The sequence below is a fragment of the Diadema setosum genome, chromosome 21 (genome assembly GCF_964275005.1).
Source record: "Diadema setosum chromosome 21, eeDiaSeto1, whole genome shotgun sequence".
NCBI lineage: Eukaryota > Metazoa > Echinodermata > Echinoidea > Diadematoida > Diadematidae > Diadema > Diadema setosum.
In genome coordinates this window covers 23,717,646-23,737,535 of record NC_092705.1, presented here as the reverse complement: position 1 = coordinate 23,737,535, position 19,890 = coordinate 23,717,646, and the positions used below count along the sequence as shown (strand labels likewise).

Sequence of the window (19,890 nt, the reverse complement as noted above, 5' to 3'; positions counted from 1 at the left end):
TCGTTGGATACGAAATTACTGTATTTCGTTTACGAATCGTTTGGCGATTGACGAAAGAAATGATTTTTATTAGCTCACCTGAGCCAAAGGCTCAAGTGAGCTATTGCGATCGTTCTTCGTCCGGCGTCCGTCGTCCGTCGTCCGTCGTGCGTCGTGCGTCGTGCGTCGTGCGTAAACTTTTTACATTTTCATCTTCTTCTTGAAAACCCCAAGACCGACTTTCACCAAACTTGACAGGTAGCATCCCTAGGGGTTTAGGAACTCAATTTGTTTAAATGGGCACCATGGCCCACCCAGGGGGGCCCCAGGGGGGGGGGGGGGCCAAACCCCCCAAAATTAAGGAATCTGTAAAAATCTTCTTCTTTAGAACCAGAAGTGATAGAGCTAAGTTAATACTATGAGTTAGTACATTGATGACTGTAGTTTTAATTTTCTTCATGGCAGAATCAGGGGTGCCCCCCCCCCCCTTTGGAACTCAGGGGAGGGGGTGGGGAGGGGTCCGAATGGGGCCTAAATTGTACATTTTCATCTTCTTCTTGAGAACCTCATGACCCATTTTCACCAAACTTGGCAGGCAGCATCCCAAGGGGGTTAGAATCTCAATTTGTTAACATGGGTATCATGCCCCAACCAGGGGGCCCCAGGGGGCCCAAACCCCCCAAAATAAAGGAATCTGTCGAAATATTCTTCTCTAGAACTAGAAGTGATAGAGCTAAGTTAATACTATGACTTAGTACATTAATGACTGTAGTTTCAAGATATTTATGGGGCGCCAAGTGTCGCATGGTCTCTTTCGTTATAAAATCAGTTATTTCGTTGGATACGAAATTACTGTATTTCGTTTACGAATCGTTTGGCGATTGACGAAAGAAATGATTTTTATTAGCTCACCTGAGCCAAAGGCTCAAGTGAGCTATTGCGATCGTTCTTCGTCCGGCGTCCGTCGTCCGTCGTCCGTCGTGCGTCGTGCGTCGTGCGTCGTGCGTAAACTTTTTACATTTTCATCTTCTTCTTGAAAACCCCAAGACCGACTTTCACCAAACTTGACAGGTAGCATCCCTAGGGGTTTAGGAACTCAATTTGTTTAAATGGGCACCATGGCCCACCCAGGGGGGCCCCAGGGGGGGGGGGGGGGCCAAACCCCCCAAAATTAAGGAATCTGTAAAAATCTTCTTCTTTAGAACCAGAAGTGATAGAGCTAAGTTAATACTATGAGTTAGTACATTGATGACTGTAGTTTTAATTTTCTTCATGGCAGAATCAGGGGTGCCCCCCCCCCCTTTGGAACTCAGGGGAGGGGGTGGGGAGGGGTCCGAATGGGGCCTAAATTGTACATTTTCATCTTCTTCTTGAGAACCTCATGACCCATTTTCACCAAACTTGGCAGGCAGCATCCCAAGGGGGTTAGAATCTCAATTTGTTAACATGGGTATCATGCCCCAACCAGGGGGCCCCAGGGGGCCCAAACCCCCCAAAATAAAGGAATCTGTCGAAATATTCTTCTCTAGAACTAGAAGTGATAGAGCTAAGTTAATACTATGACTTAGTACATTAATGACTGTAGTTTCAAGTTTGTTCATAGCAGATCTAGGGGTGCCCTTCTTTGGGGCAGGGGGGGGGGGGGAGGGGTGGGGAGGTCCAAATGGGGGCCTGAATTGTACATTTTCATCTTCTTCCTGAAAACCTCATGATGGATTTTCATCAAACCTGGCAGGTAGCATCCCTAGGGGGTTAGGATCTCAATTTATCAAAATGGGCACCATGCCCCACCCATAAGGCCCCAGGGGGCCCCATTCCCCCAAATTAAGGAATCATAAAAAAAATTGGGCCCTTATTGTACATTTTCAACTTCTACTTGAGAATGCCTAATCAAATTTTGGTAGAGCTGTGAATAATTTAGATTATTGACTGCGTGAAAGGTGAACTTGCGATACTCAGGTGAGCGCTAGACCCGCAGGTCTCTTGTTTCATTAAGAAATGATTATATTTCGTTACGACATTATTATTTTTTAACGGAATGAACATTTCGTCGATGAAATAACTGATTTCGTAACGATAGAGACTATGCGACACTTGGCGCCCCATAGATTTTTCCAGTCGTGGTTCATGAATCTTTATTTGTTTCTGTGTGCGTTTGTGTGCGCGTGTGTGCGCGCGTGGTTATGTTTACGTTGACGCTAGTGGATTGTCAGGTGTTTCAGACAGTGCAAAGATATTTTCTTTCGTTCTTTCTCTCTCTTTCGCTTTATTGAATTATATTCCATTATTTATTTATTTTTTTTGTCTAGATCGTCTTCGTGTTCGTCTTCCTGTTTCTCTCCACCCCTATTGTGTCTGTTCGTTATTTAATAGATAACTATGTCGACATCTCTTTTTTATTCGGTAGTGCCTTGGCTTTTTTGCTTTTAACGACGAAGCCATGTGGTCCGCCGTCCTAGCACTGACTGTCGTAACATCCATCATAGAATTCATCGTCCTGCCGTTCTGTCCAGAGAGTCCAAGGTGGCTGCTCATTGTAAAGAATAGGCGGGAGGAAGCAATAAAAGGTAGGAGTCTATTTCTTTTTTTTTTTAATTCGATGATATTGGTTAGGCCTTCTTCAAAGGACCTCTCACGCAGCTGAGCGCTAGCAGTCGCAAGCGACGAGAGCCGGATCCGAGGGGCTTGTCTTTCGCCCTGGTGGCTTTGCTTCTGTTTGGCGTAAAGACGCTCTGTTCAGCTACTCTTGCAATTACCAGCTGATTACTTTAGCGAGAGGGCCCTTGAAAAAGGCTAGTTCTCGGTGCCTTTTCATGAGACAGTTGATGTTCATCGGTAACAAAACATTTTGTGATACTATTGTGTATATATATTTTTTCAACGTTTACACTGTTTACCGTTAGGCCTATCGAATCGTTTGTGTGTGTGTGTGTGTGTGTGTGTGCGTGCGATTGTTTTTGTTTTTAAACTCTGCTTGCATGCCAACATTTTCTACATCATAGCGCCATTATTTTCATTTAGTCTTGCACTCAGACGCTGACTTGGCAATGTGCTTGGTAAACTATATTAATTATTATTACATTGTATCAAGACTTTCTCACATTCCCGTCTTATCCCTCCGTTAGCTCTTCGGCAACTCCGCGGTGATGACGATATCGAGGAAGAGATTTCAGAGATGCGATTCGAACAGGAGAATGAAAGGGACGTCGAACATATTGGTGTTGCGGACTTAATATGTCTGCGTGATCGCGCCTGGCTCCTGCCGCTGCTCATCTGCGTGGTCATCCACCTCGGCCAACAGCTGTCTGGCATCAATGCAGTAAGCACAAATCAGTCAAAGAAAGGAGTTGCAATCAGTTGTAAATCCCCAAATCAATTTCAAGTCTTGAAATTGATTGCAAGCTTGCGCTTTCCAACAGAAATTTAAAATATTGATTGGAAGGTGCGTGTGACCTATCAACTTTAAAATTTGCGATTGATATTTGGGATCGATTGCATCTCAACTTTTTTTTGAACGTTCACACCCTATGCAAGTGTGACAAATGTTGAAAGCGTGTCAAATTAGAGACAGCAAGAGTAAATGACAACATGTTTGAATTTCAAACTATAGGAAATAAAACATTATACATACTATAGAATACATACAAGAATTTGAACAACTTTTTAGAAAGATGTCGACCAAAGCAAGCAGAGGCCAGAATTTGGTTGCAATTGACTATGCATTCATAAAGGATATTACTTGAAGAGATGTATTTTTAGAGATATATAACTGCAATTTCCTACACCAAATAAGCATTAGATACAATATATGCATTTGTATACTTATTATTTTGATTGACTCTTTCGTGCACATTGAAAAAAAATGTGTCCAGCTATACCACAATTTGTAAGAGATATAGATACTGTGGTGTATCCCAGATACAAGTTATAGGGCTCACCAATAAGATAATGCACTACAGCAAAGCAAAACAACACATATCAGAGTAAAAAATAAAAGCGTCCAGTTATATACTGAACAACAAGGAGCGAAAGATGAGGAACAACGGTCCACTAAACCCCAAAATGATGATAATCATCAAAGACATTGTGTAGAGAAACAATTTCATGTGTATTTCTTTCTTTTGCACTTCGACCAACTTTGAAGAGAAATTGAAAAACTGCCCAAGTAATGTTCAGATATAAAATATTACGTAAAATTCAGGCATGTGATTTTTGTGAGCACCGTCAAAGCAGTGTTTTCGTCTTGTTCAAATTTTCAGATTATCTTCTACTCATGGGAGCTATACAACGCCGCAGGGATGAGCGAGAAAGAAATCGCATACGCTACTGTTGGGTTTGGCGCCCTCAACGTGTGCGTGACTACAGTATCTGTGAGTTCCTCTTCCATCGTTTGGGCAAATAATGCGAGATTGGGGACGCTTAATAATCACGAAACTTTGTGTCGGTTTATGTTTCTCTTTTATCTGAGTGTGTATGCGTGACGGTGTGTATACATGTATATAAAATAAAACGCTTGTTTGTCAGTTTGTGTTTGCGTACGTAAGGTGTGTGTGTGTGTGTGTGCGTGTGTGTGTTTTTTCTTTTGGGGGGCGGGGGGTTGGGAATATGTACATCGTATTTTGCATTACATTTTGCATTTGTGTTATCAACTCTGTCATTGTATGCCTACATCGGGATGTTGGCGGAAAGCCGCAAACCATAATTTTATGAAAATGCATTCAAAAAATAAATCTTGAAGGTATACTAGTAGAGCAGATAAGCCGAAGAATTGTGCAAAATTTGACTAAAGCATGAAACTTTCACCATTGTTAGTACATGCTATAAGATTAATTTTAAGATCGGGAGGTAAGTCTGAATTGACCTCTGATGACCTCTAGAGGTCAATGACCTCAAAATCTAAGAAAATTGATATTTTGCGTCATTGGTTAATGATAAACACAGTAATGATGTACTAAAATTTAATTTTTGTCACAGTGAAATTGTCTTTATGTTCCACAGAGCCCTGACAGGTTTCTACCTTTGACCTCTGATGACCTCCAGAGGTCAATGACCTCAAAATGTCAGAAAATTGATATTTTGCATCATTGGTTAATGATAAAACACAGTAATGATGTACTAAAACTTAATTTTTGTCACAGTGAAATTGTCTTTATATTCCACAGAGCCCTGACAGGTTTCTGTCTTTGACCTCTGATGACCTCCAGAGGTCAATGACCTCAAAATGTCAGAAAATGGATATTTTAATGCGTCACTCATAACTGAAACACGATAATTATGTACTAAAAACTAATTTTTGTAAGAGGAATTGCCTCAATGTTTCACTGAGCCTTTCGAGTCAGATTTCTACCTTTGACCTCTGATGACCTCAGATGACCTATGGTGAGGCCAATGACCTCAAAATGTCAGAACATTGATATTTGGTGCAATTGGTTGATGACAAACATGATTTAGATGTTATATTCATTTGTATTACAATTGAATTGTTTTCCTATTCCACAGAGCAAGAGAAATTACTCACGTGTCTCTACCTTTGACCTCTGAGGAAGGTGACAGGTCAATGACCTCAAAATATCAGAATATTGATATTCTATGTATAGTCAACGGTCAACTTTGTAATACCCGATGTACAATCATTTATGCTATAATAGAAGAATCTTGTCATTCCATGGAACATTGGTCATTAGCCTTTGCATTATATCCAACTTTGACCTCTCAGGACAATGAGAGGTCACTGAGGTCACATGTGTAGGCTTACCTGTATTGATGTTTGGCTTCATTGGTGTAATCGTAAATGCTTAATCATGTACAAATCATGCATTGACGTTTTGATCAAAGTATGTATGTATATTCCACAGAGCATTGGTTTATAGTAACAGGTCTCTGAAATGTGAGAGGTCAATTACTTCAGAAATAAAGCTTAAGTTTCTTGAGTGATGGCAGTGACCTCAAATATAACTGTTATGTTTGGGTTAGTTATTGTCACGAGTGGAGTAGACTAGCAAATATAGGCAAATATGGCCATTATCTCGACACTCGAGGAAAACAAGGCCCATGAGACTGATATACAGAGTGTTTAATCTATTCAGTGTAAGTCTCATAGATCTTTTCCCCCATTTGTCGGACTCATTATGGGACTGATTTGCCTAAGTGTCAAGCTCATGGGCAATATTTGCATAGTTTCCAGCTGGTGGGCTTGTATTGGCCAGTGTAAAGCTGGTGGGTTGTTACAGTATGACTGCGATGAATGACTCATGGTCCTGGAGTATACAGTCCACAGCTGCGACATCATGAACCATCTTGAAAACTTCGACATACTGTGAGGCCCAACATGCATTCCACGTGAAGCAATCCTGTGTATTGCAACTAGCTATTGCCATCCGAGACCTACCCAGGGAATAGATAAGCATTCATGGCAAACCATGGAGAAAGCGGATTGTGCAAAATATTTTGGAGTTCCAATAGGAGGCTCAGCTGGGATCAAATCGCCACAGCAGCTTAAAAAGGTTATACTTCAACCAAAGACTCTCTCCAGACGAAGATACGAGTATCATAAAGTTCAGGTGCTTTGCTACTCCATGCCGCTCAGGACTGTCCTGGAATATGCATGCATCATCTGGGATCCATTCACCCAGGTGAAACAACATGAAGTTTGGAATGATCCAGAGAAGATATGCACTCTTTAGCTGCAATGACCATCATATGCAAAACAAGCAGTGTTACAGCCACACTTGAAAAACAAAACAAAGCAAAACAAAACAAAACTATACAATGGCAATCCCTGAAAGAAAGTACAGCACAGGCAAATTCAGCGATGATGTTCTGCATCAAGAACCCCACAATATCCACTCCGCAGGAAGTTGTGGCTCTATTGCTGCATTCTTCAAAAAGGGCCAATGACCAAAAATGTCAGGCATCACTTGCAAGAACACAAAGTAGGCCTACTCCCAAAAAGGTGGCCGCTACTCTAGGCCACTGTCTCTTGTATCTCTTTGAAACACTTCAGGAGAGAGATACTCAATATTCAGCTCTGTTATTAAAGATACATATGTCTCTCTTTTTGTTTTTGCATTTGTTTGTTGTTTTTTGCTTCATATAGCTCTTTGGATACCTTCTTTAACCAATTAAGAAAAGGCTCCATGGCAGATTACAAGATTACACAGTATAATGAAGAAGAAGAAGAAGAAGAAGAAGAAGAAGAAGAAGAAAGAGAATAGGAAACGAGATCTGCTGTCAATGATGCAGAGCCAATACCAATCAGTTCCGTGGCAGATCTTAGTCGGCACTGCAAAGGTTTGGATGTCTCTCTCTGTTGACAAAGGATATTCTAAAGCTCCAAGTAAGTCCATGGGGTGGTTTTCATTGTCTGGGCATAGAGGGTTGGGTTGGGTATATGAGGATATGATGCTTTGTTCTAACAATTAGGTCTGAGATATCTGTTTTTTTATGTTTGTTTTGACCATCCCGCATGGATCTCCAACGAAATGGAATGATAATGTGTTAGACCCAGCCGCCACCGTGTTTTTTAATAGATTTTGATATTACAGTGTAGAGAAAAAAGTAACCGCTCATTGTCCTAGATGGAAGTCAAAATTGAACTGTGTGTGGAATACTCTGCATACAATTTTGGACACACACACATACACACACACACACACACACACACACACACAATGCATACTTTTTATATAATTATTATTTCATAAGCAGCTGGCCTTACAAACAAATGAGACCAGACATCAATATTCTTACATTTTGATGCATATCTTTCAATATCCTCCAGAGGTAAGAGGATCATCGCTAATGTTCATGTGAAATGAGTACACGCCTTTTGAATTGCTTACTTTTATTGCTATAGAAATACACAATATGTGCATAATGTCAATCATTAAATATTGTATCAGTTTCATTTTCAGTCTTGGATTATTTTTTCTATGTACAAATAAAATCGTGGCAAAGTAAACAACTTTCACATCAAAATATAAACGAGAATACTAAAAAAGAAATAGATGTAATAACGTGCAAGGCAAATACCAGGCCTACATCATCTTAAGGTATACAGGTGAAGGAAATCACCTTATCGATAAACAATTCACTTGACTGGGATAGCGACCACTGAACAATATTGTTTCTTAAAACTCTCTCTTCTTTTCAACAAGTGGAATAAAACACATGCACATACCGGGGCATCAGTTTGGAGGAGGGGTGGGGTGGTGGCAGGGATAGTTGACCCCCACCCCATTAAATTCTGAGATGTGGACTATGTTTTGTTGTTGTTTTTTGCTTTTTGCTTTTTAGACAGAAAACTGCCCAAGTTTTTCACTTTAAGTGTGCATCGGATTGTTAAAATTTAATTCTGAAATGCAAAATCTCCCTTCTGTGAGAGGGGATATCTCCTTTCAATAGACTCCCTCCCCCTGCTTGGTTCCTTCCACAGATATAACATACTTTGGGGAATGATAATTTCCCTTATTCTATGAAAAATGTGTTTAAGAGATATTTTTATTTGAATTCCAAAGATGAAAAGGCTTTCCTATATATGCACGATTGTTCATTTTGGAGGGCAAGAGGCATTTGCCCCGCCTCCCGAGAAAATATGGGAGGGGGAATGGTGGGGACATAGAACTTTGCCTCCAAGTATTTCCTGAGTTGGAGATTTTTTTTTCTTCACTTTTTTGACAGAAAATGAATTGTCACTGAACATTTCAGCTATAGTATGCATCAGAATAAAAGGCAGAATCTCCTTTGCATACCCCCTCCCCCACACTATCTTTCGTTATGTCCCCTTCCATATACGCTCAGTGCTTTTGTCCCATTTTTGTTCTATATCATCACGAAGTATGTACTAGATCTTTAATTTCAGTTCCGACATATTAAAGAAAATCCCTCTTGTTGGAGGGGGTAGTGTATCTTTCAATTAACAATCCCTCCTCGGTTTCTACCCTTAGAATTGGAACACTCCTTTTACTGATAATTTCCCAAATATTCATAAATGTGTATACTAGATTTTTTTTTTTACATTTTTATTCTTACTACAAAGGCTCCCTCGCATGGGAAGGATTGGGGGACAGCCCCTTTTTAATACCCTCCTCTCGCTGTATCAACCTCTCCTCCATGCATTGATTATGGCTACACATTTGGGTATGGACTTTTTTGTCAAAATGGTAGTTCAACCAAGAGTGGCACGAGATCATTGAATTGCAAACAAAAAAGAATGCAAAAGCTCCATAATGTGGGAGGGGGATACCTCCACCCACATCCTTCTGTCGATTGGTCTCCCTCCATAGATGGCTGACTTACTACACCTTTTTGATACAAATTTCGAGGTATTCCTTCAAAAGTGCCTGTGTGCCAGGTCGTTGAATCTCATTTCTCAAAATACAAGAGCTCTCTCGAATGGGAGTGGAATACTCTACCCTCGCCAACGCTGCGCTTGCTGGGTTCCCATCCATATAGACTTGGTACACCTTGGTGATCCATAATTTTCCAAATATTCCCCAAAACGTATGCATCAGATTCTTTAAAAAAAAAAACAAAAAAAAAAAACAAAAAACTTCGTCTTTGGGAGGAGGGTAGGTGAGATGCGCCCACACCCCATCAACTTCCGTATAAGTGATGACGCACACATTAAACAAGAGCTACACTGAATCTCTGATTTCAGGTCTAAACCTGCAAAAATCCAATCCCCCACCCACATCCTCCCCCTCCCCCTCCGCTTCATTCCTTTGCACCATGAACTTATGCTTTTACATATTTTCCAAGTTCCCCCCCCCCCTCCACGTGAAAACAGATCGACACCCCTTGCTCTGTGCACATACCCGACTTAGATAATTACCTGAAAAGTTCTGCGGAATGAGTAGCCACTTTTTTGGTAACAGAAATGCATGGTTTGTAAGCCCTACATTATAAACAATTATTAACTATTAACTATCGCAATATCAATATTAACATCCTCACATTTCATTCGAGGTATTTGACCTTGTGTGATTTTCATAGGTGAACGGTAATGGCTCGTTAATAAGCAGGGCCTACGAGTGCTCTCTAGAACATCATCATGTTTACCATTGGTGATGCCAAACTATTCTGATACTTTGAGGTCATTGACCTCTCGAGATCATCAGAGGTCAAAGGCAGAAACTCGTCTGTGTGCCTTGGAATGTGAAGACGATGTCATTGTACACAGATATGCTTGTTTTGTACATCTTTACTATGTTTGACCTTTCATCAATGATGTCATACTGCAATATTCTGATATTCTGAGGTCGTTGACCTCTCAAGGTCATCAGAGGTCAAAGGTAGAAACCTGTCTGCTCTTTAGAATATGAAGACAATTTCATTGTAAGACAGATATGCTTGTTTTGCACATCTTAACAATGGTTACCATTAACCAATGACATCACAGATCAATATATTTTGAGGTCATTGACCTCCAAAGGTCATCAGAGGTCAAAGGTTAAAATCTGTCAATGCTCTGTGAAATCAGAAAATGGTTTCCCTGAAGTATAGATACATGTTTAGTGAATCATAACCACATATATCATTCACAAATGTCTAAAAACATCGATATTTTTATGTTTAAAGTTCATTGACCTCTGGAGGTCATCAGAGGTCAGAGGTAAAAACCTGTCAGTGCTCTGTTGAATCTGGAAATGATTTCTCTGTGGTATAAATGCATGTTTAGTGCAACATAACCACATATATCATTCACAAATGTCTAAAAACATCGATTTTCTGATATCTAAAGTACATTGACCTCTGGAGGTCATCAGAGGTCAAATCAGACTTACCTCCCGATCTTAAAATAAATCTTATGGTATACAAATAGTGAATGGTCACGAGTGCAATGGTACGAGATTTCGCACGAGGTGAAAGATAGAGGCGCTCTATTCAACGAGGCGAAGCCGAGTTGAATAGTGCGCCTCATCTTTCACCGAGTGCGAAATCTCGTTCCATTGCACGTGTAAAGACCATACACTATTTGATTTATACAACGTCCAAGTAGATCTTTTTGGTCTAAGTAGGCCTAGAAGTCTATAGGGCCTATATGTATGAAAAATATAGCCATACTTACATGTGGATCCACTGCGATTCTCTTTCTGGCTTGTGCAATCAGTGTAGTTACAGGTCACTACAGCTATACTAGCGCTGATGAATACACGTACACTAGCACTACGTAGGCCTACGTACGCGCATGCATGTACCGCACACGTACCTGCGCTAGCTGCATGCGATCCTCAATATGCAACACACAGTACACGCAGTACCGTACATTATTTCTCGAACCGTGGAATAGAACGAAAAAATCGAACCAAGTTGCACGCAAAAATAGAACCAAAATTGCACGGCGCGTTGAATGGAGTGCTTATTTAATATCACGTCACCAACAATCCTCCAATCAAATTACAAGGATCTACTTGGACGTTGTATAATATGTACTAACACTGGTGAAAGTTTCATGCTTTAGTCAAATTTTGCACAATTCACGTGATTTTGAGGGTTTATCTGCTCTACTATACAGTGTGTGGTGACAAAAACGAATATCCTAAAGCATGATAGAATGTGAGTAGTGAATGAGTGTCTGCTTATCATTAAGTTACACCGTCAACAACACTGCGTATATACATTAACACTAATACGTCCCTGACTTTCTCTGACAGGTGCTGGTAGTAGAGCGAATAGGACGCCGCCCATTGCTCCTATATCCTTTTGGTATTATCGCCCTATGGCTCGTGGGCCTCACCGTGTGCCTCGCCCTACAGGTATCACCTTCAACACCTTTATTTTTCTCAAAATTTTGGCTCTACTTGTTTGTTTATTTTTTTTTTATGTACAATTTATTCTGCATCTGATTTTTTTTTTGGTGCTTTTTAATCTATTTAGTTTACAGTGTGTGTGTGTGTGTGTGTGTGTGTGTGTGTGTGTGCAATTCCTGTGATGTAATTATCATCGGCTGGCGTACCATTGAAGGAGTTTAACGATTAAGAAACAATGATAATATCTTAATTAACTAGGTACATTTCTTTTTCCATCTTTTTATGTATCTGTTTTGTTCTTAAAGACAGTAGATATGCAAGAATTATTCCTTTGAAGTAATTGCAATAATCCATTCCATTGAAATTCACATAGGGAAACCATCATGACCTGTACTCACTCTCGACAGAACTCATTACCAGCTAGTCCCACCAGTTTCTAAATAAAAGCTTATTTTTTTCATAAATGCTTTCAAAGCCATTTGAAAAAGGCAATGGATGCGACATTCCATCCAGGCACCAAATTACATCTCAACACTCCATTGACGTATATCGGTCAATATTTATATTCCTGTAGGGGCAGTATGAATGGTTGAAGTGGATGAGCCTTGTCTTTGTGTACCTGTACATCATCACTTTCGCCATTGGTCCAGGTAAGTTTGTTTGTTTGATTTTATTTCTTTTTTTTTAATCACACATAGCAAGAGAATACATACATTTTGAAAATAACATTTCACGACGCCTAAGCTTCTTATGAGCTATATGAGTATTCAATGTATAAGACGTAAAGCATAATACCACACAGAAGTTCAGAAGGAAATCGTGAAAATAACAATTGTAAATTAACCAGGTGATGATTGAGTATTCATTCAGAAAATTTCATGAAGTTACAATAACCACAATTTAGGGGAAAAGAGAAATAGAGGAAAGGGAAATTTTAATGAATTGATTTGGGAATTGTGTATATTAGACATTGTAATATCAGAAAAGCAGGAGACCGCGATCATAAGCAGCTACTTGACGTGGATCGAGGCCTCGGGTGCAGTCATGTTCAAAGCAAAAGCATGATCAATGAAGTGCAGGCGCACAAAAACTGAAAAACCAATGCATGAAGAAGCACATAGTTAACGGCATTTTAGTAGTTGTAACATTATACCTTTTGATTGTACTTCAGTTTGATGCAGGACCATGTCATTACACTACAGAGAGAAATTATTGGCGGAAATTGGAACAATATCTTTGTGCAAATAACGAGCCATTCCTGGTTAACCATACCTTGAATACCAGGAAAAAAAGGAAGAGATAAAGAAATAGATCAAAGATGACGTCTAATGATGATGATTGCATAGGGAAATTGGGATAATGAAGGATTCAGTTCTTTGCCTCCTTGATGAATTTGATGTAATGGTACATGTACTCGGTCACACAAACGCACAACGTTCATAAATCTACAATCGTAAGAGCAATGGCAAGCCAAATGTCCTATAAATCGAAAACTCTTGTTTATCCAACGATAAACTAATTAGTTTATGTCTTGATAAATCGAGTTTTTCGATTTAGTGGACACTTGGTTTGCCATAATAATATTATACGCTTAGATTAGTGTGACAACTATCAGTCGTGAGGACAAAAGGGAAGGTATTAGTTTGTATTGTATGATTACTATTAGTTTGTATCGTTTTAGTTAAATTTGGGGCATACAGTCACTTTCATACCATACCATTTGTACATAGCTGTAGTAGAATGTACCAACAATCATTGTTATTGTCATATACATGTAATATGATTATTTCTCAGAGTTGATTCATTGTATTATCTTACAGAGAATATAAACATTGCTGTAATTCATTCTCCTGAAATATTCCTGGATCTAGCTCCCCTACCCTACCTGATATCGGCGGAGCTGTGGTCGCAAGGTCCCCGCCCGTCCGCTCTCAGTGTCTCCATCCAGGTCAACTGGTGGACAAATTTCGCCGTGCAGCTCACGTTCCCGCCTATTCAAGTTAGTAATTTTCGTTTATAAGTACTGTTGTAAATCCCCCAATATTTGGAACTACGGTGAACTTCGCCTCAGTCGACCTCGCACAACTTGAACAATTGTCCAAGTTAGATAATAATAACAATAATGATGATAATATTAATAATAATAATGATGATAATAATAATAATAATAATAATAATAATAATTATAATTATAATAATAAAAATAATGACAATAATAAATGTTCTACCCGGATACATACACAGCTGGATTGATTTTATTATGTACATCAAAGTCGAAGGATTTTCAGTGGAGGTTTTCCGTCGCCACCTGGATGAGGGTTGTCCGCTGCCGTTGCTAATAAGGGTTCTATTCGATTTATGTCGATGTTTATACGAAATCTTTATGCTTATTGTTTTAAGGATTAAAAAAAAAACAAAAAAAAAAAAAACGATTGATTTTTTATCCTGTTTGCTTTCCAGGCTGCCATCGGCCAGTACGTGTTCCTTATCTACGACGTCTGCGCCATCGCCACCACGGCCTTCATATACTTCTACTTGCCGGAGACCCGCAAGCGCAGCTTCGACGAGATCGTATCGGTCTTCCGCGACCGGGCTGAGGGTGGGGCTAGGAACAAGCGGCAAATCGAAATGTCGTCATACGATCCGCAATAGGGGGGGGGGGATGTGGAGGGGGTCGGGAGGGTAGAGAGAAAATAAGAAGCAAATAATAAGAATAAAAGTCCACACCTACGAATAATAAGAGTTGGGATTCTATCACACCAAGGCTGAAATATTGGATTGTCTTCCACTTTCTACATTTCGCAAGCTTGATCCAAAAAGTTTTTTTTTTTTTTTGGAAGGTTTGAATAGTAAGATTAATATTTTTATGCAAAAATAGTTCTGCCGTAGGAGGAATCCTAAATGTACTTTTCCTGCATGTGTTTTTTCTCTGATTTGTTGACTTATTAATTCATAAAATGATGAATAATAATTCCTGCCAATATACAGTATTACCCTTTCCCTCATTTAGTGAAAGTCACTCTCTTAAGGTTTGGTTCTTCAAACTTTACCGAGGGGGAGGGTGGGGAGATTATGCAAATGCTTTATACTCTTGGATACTCTACTTTGTGCGGTGGTTAAGGCAGTGCTTAAAATGTTTTAATGACATCGAATGCTTCGAATGAAGAAACCAAAACAAAGCAAAACAGCTCATGACATACGATGCCTGCGATTCAAGTAGGATAGACAATCGTATGAACCAACTTGAATTTAATCACCGTACTTTAATTCATTATGAAACATCGAATATGTGTGTACGTTATGTACCAACTATCCCTATTAGGCCAATCTGAGAAGACCGGTGAATACACCGTTTTTTCTAGACGAGCCAAAAGAAGGCATATCATATATCGTATTAGTACAATACACACACATACAAAGAAGAAAATGAAAACAAACAAACAAAACACATCTTAAAAATCGCACCAGTTTTCGGTGACGAAAGCAATAGATGGGTGACCATGACTAAAGCACTTCTGCAGTGTACATGCCTACCCAGCTTATACCATGTTAGATATCCGTAGTGTTTTTCTTAAGACAAAAGGACAAATCGATGACGTCACAATGTCTGTTCATATTCCTCATAATCAACGATGTGTGATTTAACAGCTCAGGTCAAATGAATGACTTTCAACAGGCATGCCATAGAATTAATTTATCATTTGGTATAAAAAATCACCATCTTGGTTATTATCATCTGTAACAAATTGTAGAGAAACAAAAGAATATAATAGAGTGTACTTTATACCATGGAATACAATATCGAGATATACATTGTATCTGTATAGAAATCTATGAAGTATTTCCATAACGATGCGTTATAATGTCTATATTATGTTGCCGTGAAATTCTAAGCGTTTTTCGTTTTTAAATTACGACTAAAGATCCAAAAGGGTCCAGCCTGTCTTCGTGTTGTTTTGAAAAGTGCACATTGTTTATGAAGTCACAAGATATATCTTTTCTGAGAAAAAAGTAATCCACTACATGTAAATATATTCACTGATGATTTCAGTATAATTGGTTTTAAAATCAGCAAATCGTATTAGGGTGAGGAGAAACAAAACACAGAGATGTGTTTGGCATGTTTACAAGGCCCAAGCAGGATAACGTTGTGTAAAAAAAGAGTTCAGTTCTTTTAGCTCCCCTCCCCCTCTGCCAGTTACATGGTGCCATTTTTTCTTTCTGAAAATTACTACCTGTAAGGCTTTGTCTTTTGTTTGATTCGTTTGTTTTGTTGTAATTGCATAATCAAGGCGGTACTCTCCCAGTACCTCTTTTCTATTATTTTCTGTTGCAATAGTAATTCGTCAAACGAAGATGAGAATATCCCTAACACTTTTACACATAATACAGTTACACACGTCATTGTGCCCTTAATATATTATATACTTTCGATCTAGATTTCCGTTGTCTTTGAGAGCATGTACTTTTCATTGAAATCCACATTTAAGTAATAATCATCACCGTTACACAAATATTAGGTTAAAGGGATAGTGTAGTTGATTGGAGTGAAGATTGGGACTTTAACTTTTTGCAAGATTCTTAGAAACCACTTTATGAAATGTTAAAGAACATACAATTGTAAGAGGAATTTAAAGTTAATTTGATGAAGATAGGTTTTTAAAGGGCGGAGATATGCAAAACAAAGTAACACGAAGTGATTCTGATAAAAGGCGGATATCTCAGCCATTTAAAACCAATTTCCATTAAATATACTGTGAGTTCCTCTTGGAATTCTGTGCTCTTTCATAATTATTTCATAGAGATTTCTCATTATCTAAAAAAAAAAATCATCATTAGAAAATTAAAAAAAGTTGAAAACCTGTAGACCCATCTCAACCAAAACTGTACCATCCCTTTTAAAAAGAAAAAGACTGTTAGACATATTTGGAAAGTCCCAAAGGAAGCGAAGAGAAGTGACACTGCGTACAAACATATTATACTTGTACAAATAAACAGAATTGGGAAAGAATTAGGGTAATTCACACACGGCGCATTTCCTTTAAAAAAAATGCATTAAAAATGCATCCAAATTGCTTCACATTATTTTGAATTTTTAATTCCAGAAAGGTTATTTTTACAGAATTGGACCTTGATTTAAAAAAGGAAGAAAATTCACATAAGTTCGGTATTAAAGTGATGGTATAGTTTTAGTTGAGGTGAGGATTCTCTTTTGGTATTTTGAAAGATATTTAGAAATCACACTGTGAAATGTTTAAGAGCACACAATTCTAAAGGGAATTGAAGGTTATTTGAAGAAAATCGGTTTTGTAATGACTGAGAACTCTAAAAACAAGGTAAAACAAAGCGATCCTAATAAAAGTTGTGACCAGTCGCATTTTATTAGGATCGCTCTGTCGGATATCTCGGCCATTTTAAGACCACTTTTAATCAAATAAACTTTGAATTCCTGTTGAAACTACATAATCATTCTTTCATATTTCATAAGAGGTTTCTCATCATTTCACAAACACACATAAACAAAATGTTGGAAACCAAAATGGTACCATCTCTTTAAAAGTAGCTTCTGTAACATCCACTGTACGCCTTTCAAAAAGGGCCGATGTTAACATCTGCAGAAGGACGATTTTATATGATGAATGTAAATGCAAATCAGAAATCCGAGGCTAGAGAATTGTAGGAGAGTGTGCCCAAAAATCCAATACAATGTACAGTAAAATGTTCTTACTAACGTAACTCGCATGAGATACCCGACAGAGGTAGGTTTATTAATGTCATTTTTTTTTTTTTGGTCAACTTGCTGTAAGATAAAGTTAAGTTCATGAAGTTACATTTGTAGTTTGACGTGATGGATTTTTCTTTCTTTCATTTTTGCAAATGTACATGAAATTCTTGTTACATTCGTTTGAAAAAGAACAATCTTTCATAAGACAATTTGCGATTTATAATCATGTTATTTAGGAGAATAAAAACTGTATATTTGACTTTTCAAGGAAGTTTTTACTATTATGTCATTTTCTCTTAAATGTTCAATGCGTCTATTCATTTCGTTTTGTATTAATTAGTTAAATCATATTTTACGTGTTTTAGTTTGTTTTTCTGCTCTTTCCTCACCTCAAATGTGATGCTCGTCACAAATAGTAGAAAGCTAGTCGCCACGTGTGCCACTTGTGCCACGTGTGCCATCTTCTATCCTTATTTCTAACCTTTCCAACCTTATTTCTAACAATATATCACACGGTCTTCAAGAATAATACCTAGAGATAGAGTCATAAAACTGGCCTTTATTTCTATTAACAAAGTATTTGTATATATTGCCTCGGAAATTAATGTTACATCTTATGCCTTGAATGACATCAATACCTCATCAGTTTGCCAGTGCACCGTGGTTCTTGGATCAGCTTGGTATCATGATTAGAATTACATTTCTTTGTAATTGGTTCATTAAAATTACATGCAGAGTACAATATATTGTCTGATTTGAATTAAGTAAAGTATAATAAAAATATCCTTCATTGCAGATGAAATGTAGGAAACTGCTCCAGTTATACGTTGACTCTTTTTTTTTCTTCCTTTCTTTCAATCCGTTCATGGCTGTTTTATACGCTTTTGGAATATTTTGCTGTGGTGAATTGTAAATGTACAAAAGAACATGACGACTAAAGTTGTCGAAGTTGTGGATCTCTTAAGAGGACTGATGCGTACTTAATTATGTCTTGGATTAGCACACTGTGCAGGTCATGCTGCCAAGTCCGTACCTTTAACTACAGTCTGTATATCTTATCTTTCTGCCAGAGTTTTATCAAATAAAATCATAAGTTTGATGGGCTTTTGTTTTTGTTTTGACAGGGTATCAAATTGTGTTAATAAAGTAAAGTCGCCTGGTGTGAAGTCCCAATATCAATCACCATTAAATGCGTTTTCTTTTTATTTTCTCATTACTCTGTCTCCAGAGTATGCCTCATCGCGTGTGGGATTGAGTTTAAAGTGACATTGATGTTTGCATTTTTTTTTCTTCTTTCACTGCGGCGTTTCATATGAAACACAAAAATAAGATTACGAAATGAATGAGAAAGGAGGGATGGTGAAAAAGCGGCCAAGCGAGGCAGGCAGACAAGAGAAACCAATGTACATAATATAATATCTCCTTTCCTTTCTCTCTTATAATATATGTATTTCACAAAAACACACATCATCCGATATATCTTTTATATGTATAAATAATTGAAATATATACATATACATTGTACAATTATTACTGTATAACACACACACACACACACACACACACACACTATATATATATATATATATATATATGTATATATATATTATATATATATAACTTTAAAAGCGTCCATAGGGGGAATATACGTGTGAACACGAGGTATCCTAAGGGGAATTCGTTCCAAAGGGGAAATTTTTGATTTTTGACAATGTTTTTCAAAGTCTCATCATTGATCTGAGGCCTCAGGACTACTCCACAGTAGGGCACAGAAGTGTGAATAGATGGAGGACTGTACCATCAATACAATTAATGGGAGATTGGCAGGGATGCAAAAAAAAAATGGGTGTATATATTGGATGTGCATAGAAAACAGGTCGTTGGAGAAATTAAGGTATATCTACTTTTTCTATAAAAAAAAAGAGTTATATTTTCTCATTAACAGATACAGAATTTAGTGGTATGAGATACATTTTGTGCTCTCGTCAGTTCAATTCGGCATTGAGCTCATATTAATGCATAATTTTTCAAAAAGGGCAATTTTGAATTTTCTCTGAATATTTTCATGCTTTTTATCAAAATTCCCCCAAACTGTCATTTATTCCCCATTTCCCCTTACGGCTGGCGTTATTTATGTATATATATATATATATATATATATATATATATATATATGTATACTTTATAATATATATATACACACGCACACAAGTTGTATATATATATATATATATATATATATATATATATATACGTGTCTATGCAGTACGCGACCTTGAATGCACTATGCTTGATTATATTGAGTGATTGATTTCATAATCATCCATGTTACAGTTTATATTATTTGCTGATGATACAAATAGGTTTTACTCACATACTGGCCTAAACCACCCAGTTACTACTTTGAACAATGAATTACCGAAATTATCTACTTTA

General features: G+C 37.9%; 1 protein-coding gene across 1 annotated transcript in view; it reads left to right on the top strand.

Annotated features, from left to right (window-relative positions):
- LOC140244417 (solute carrier family 2, facilitated glucose transporter member 5-like) overlaps positions 1-14,381 on the top strand; it is a 32,373-nt gene extending 17,992 nt beyond the window's left edge. Inside the window, exons 7-13 of the mRNA XM_072324055.1 lie at positions 2,387-2,546; positions 3,105-3,298; positions 4,239-4,349; positions 11,634-11,735; positions 12,304-12,379; positions 13,601-13,728; positions 14,190-14,381. Coding sequence (XP_072180156.1) covers positions 2,387-2,546; positions 3,105-3,298; positions 4,239-4,349; positions 11,634-11,735; positions 12,304-12,379; positions 13,601-13,728; positions 14,190-14,381 — 963 coding nt within the window. The remainder of the gene's footprint in view (positions 1-2,386; positions 2,547-3,104; positions 3,299-4,238; positions 4,350-11,633; positions 11,736-12,303; positions 12,380-13,600; positions 13,729-14,189) is intronic.
- Positions 14,382-19,890: the final 5,509 nt, after the last annotated feature.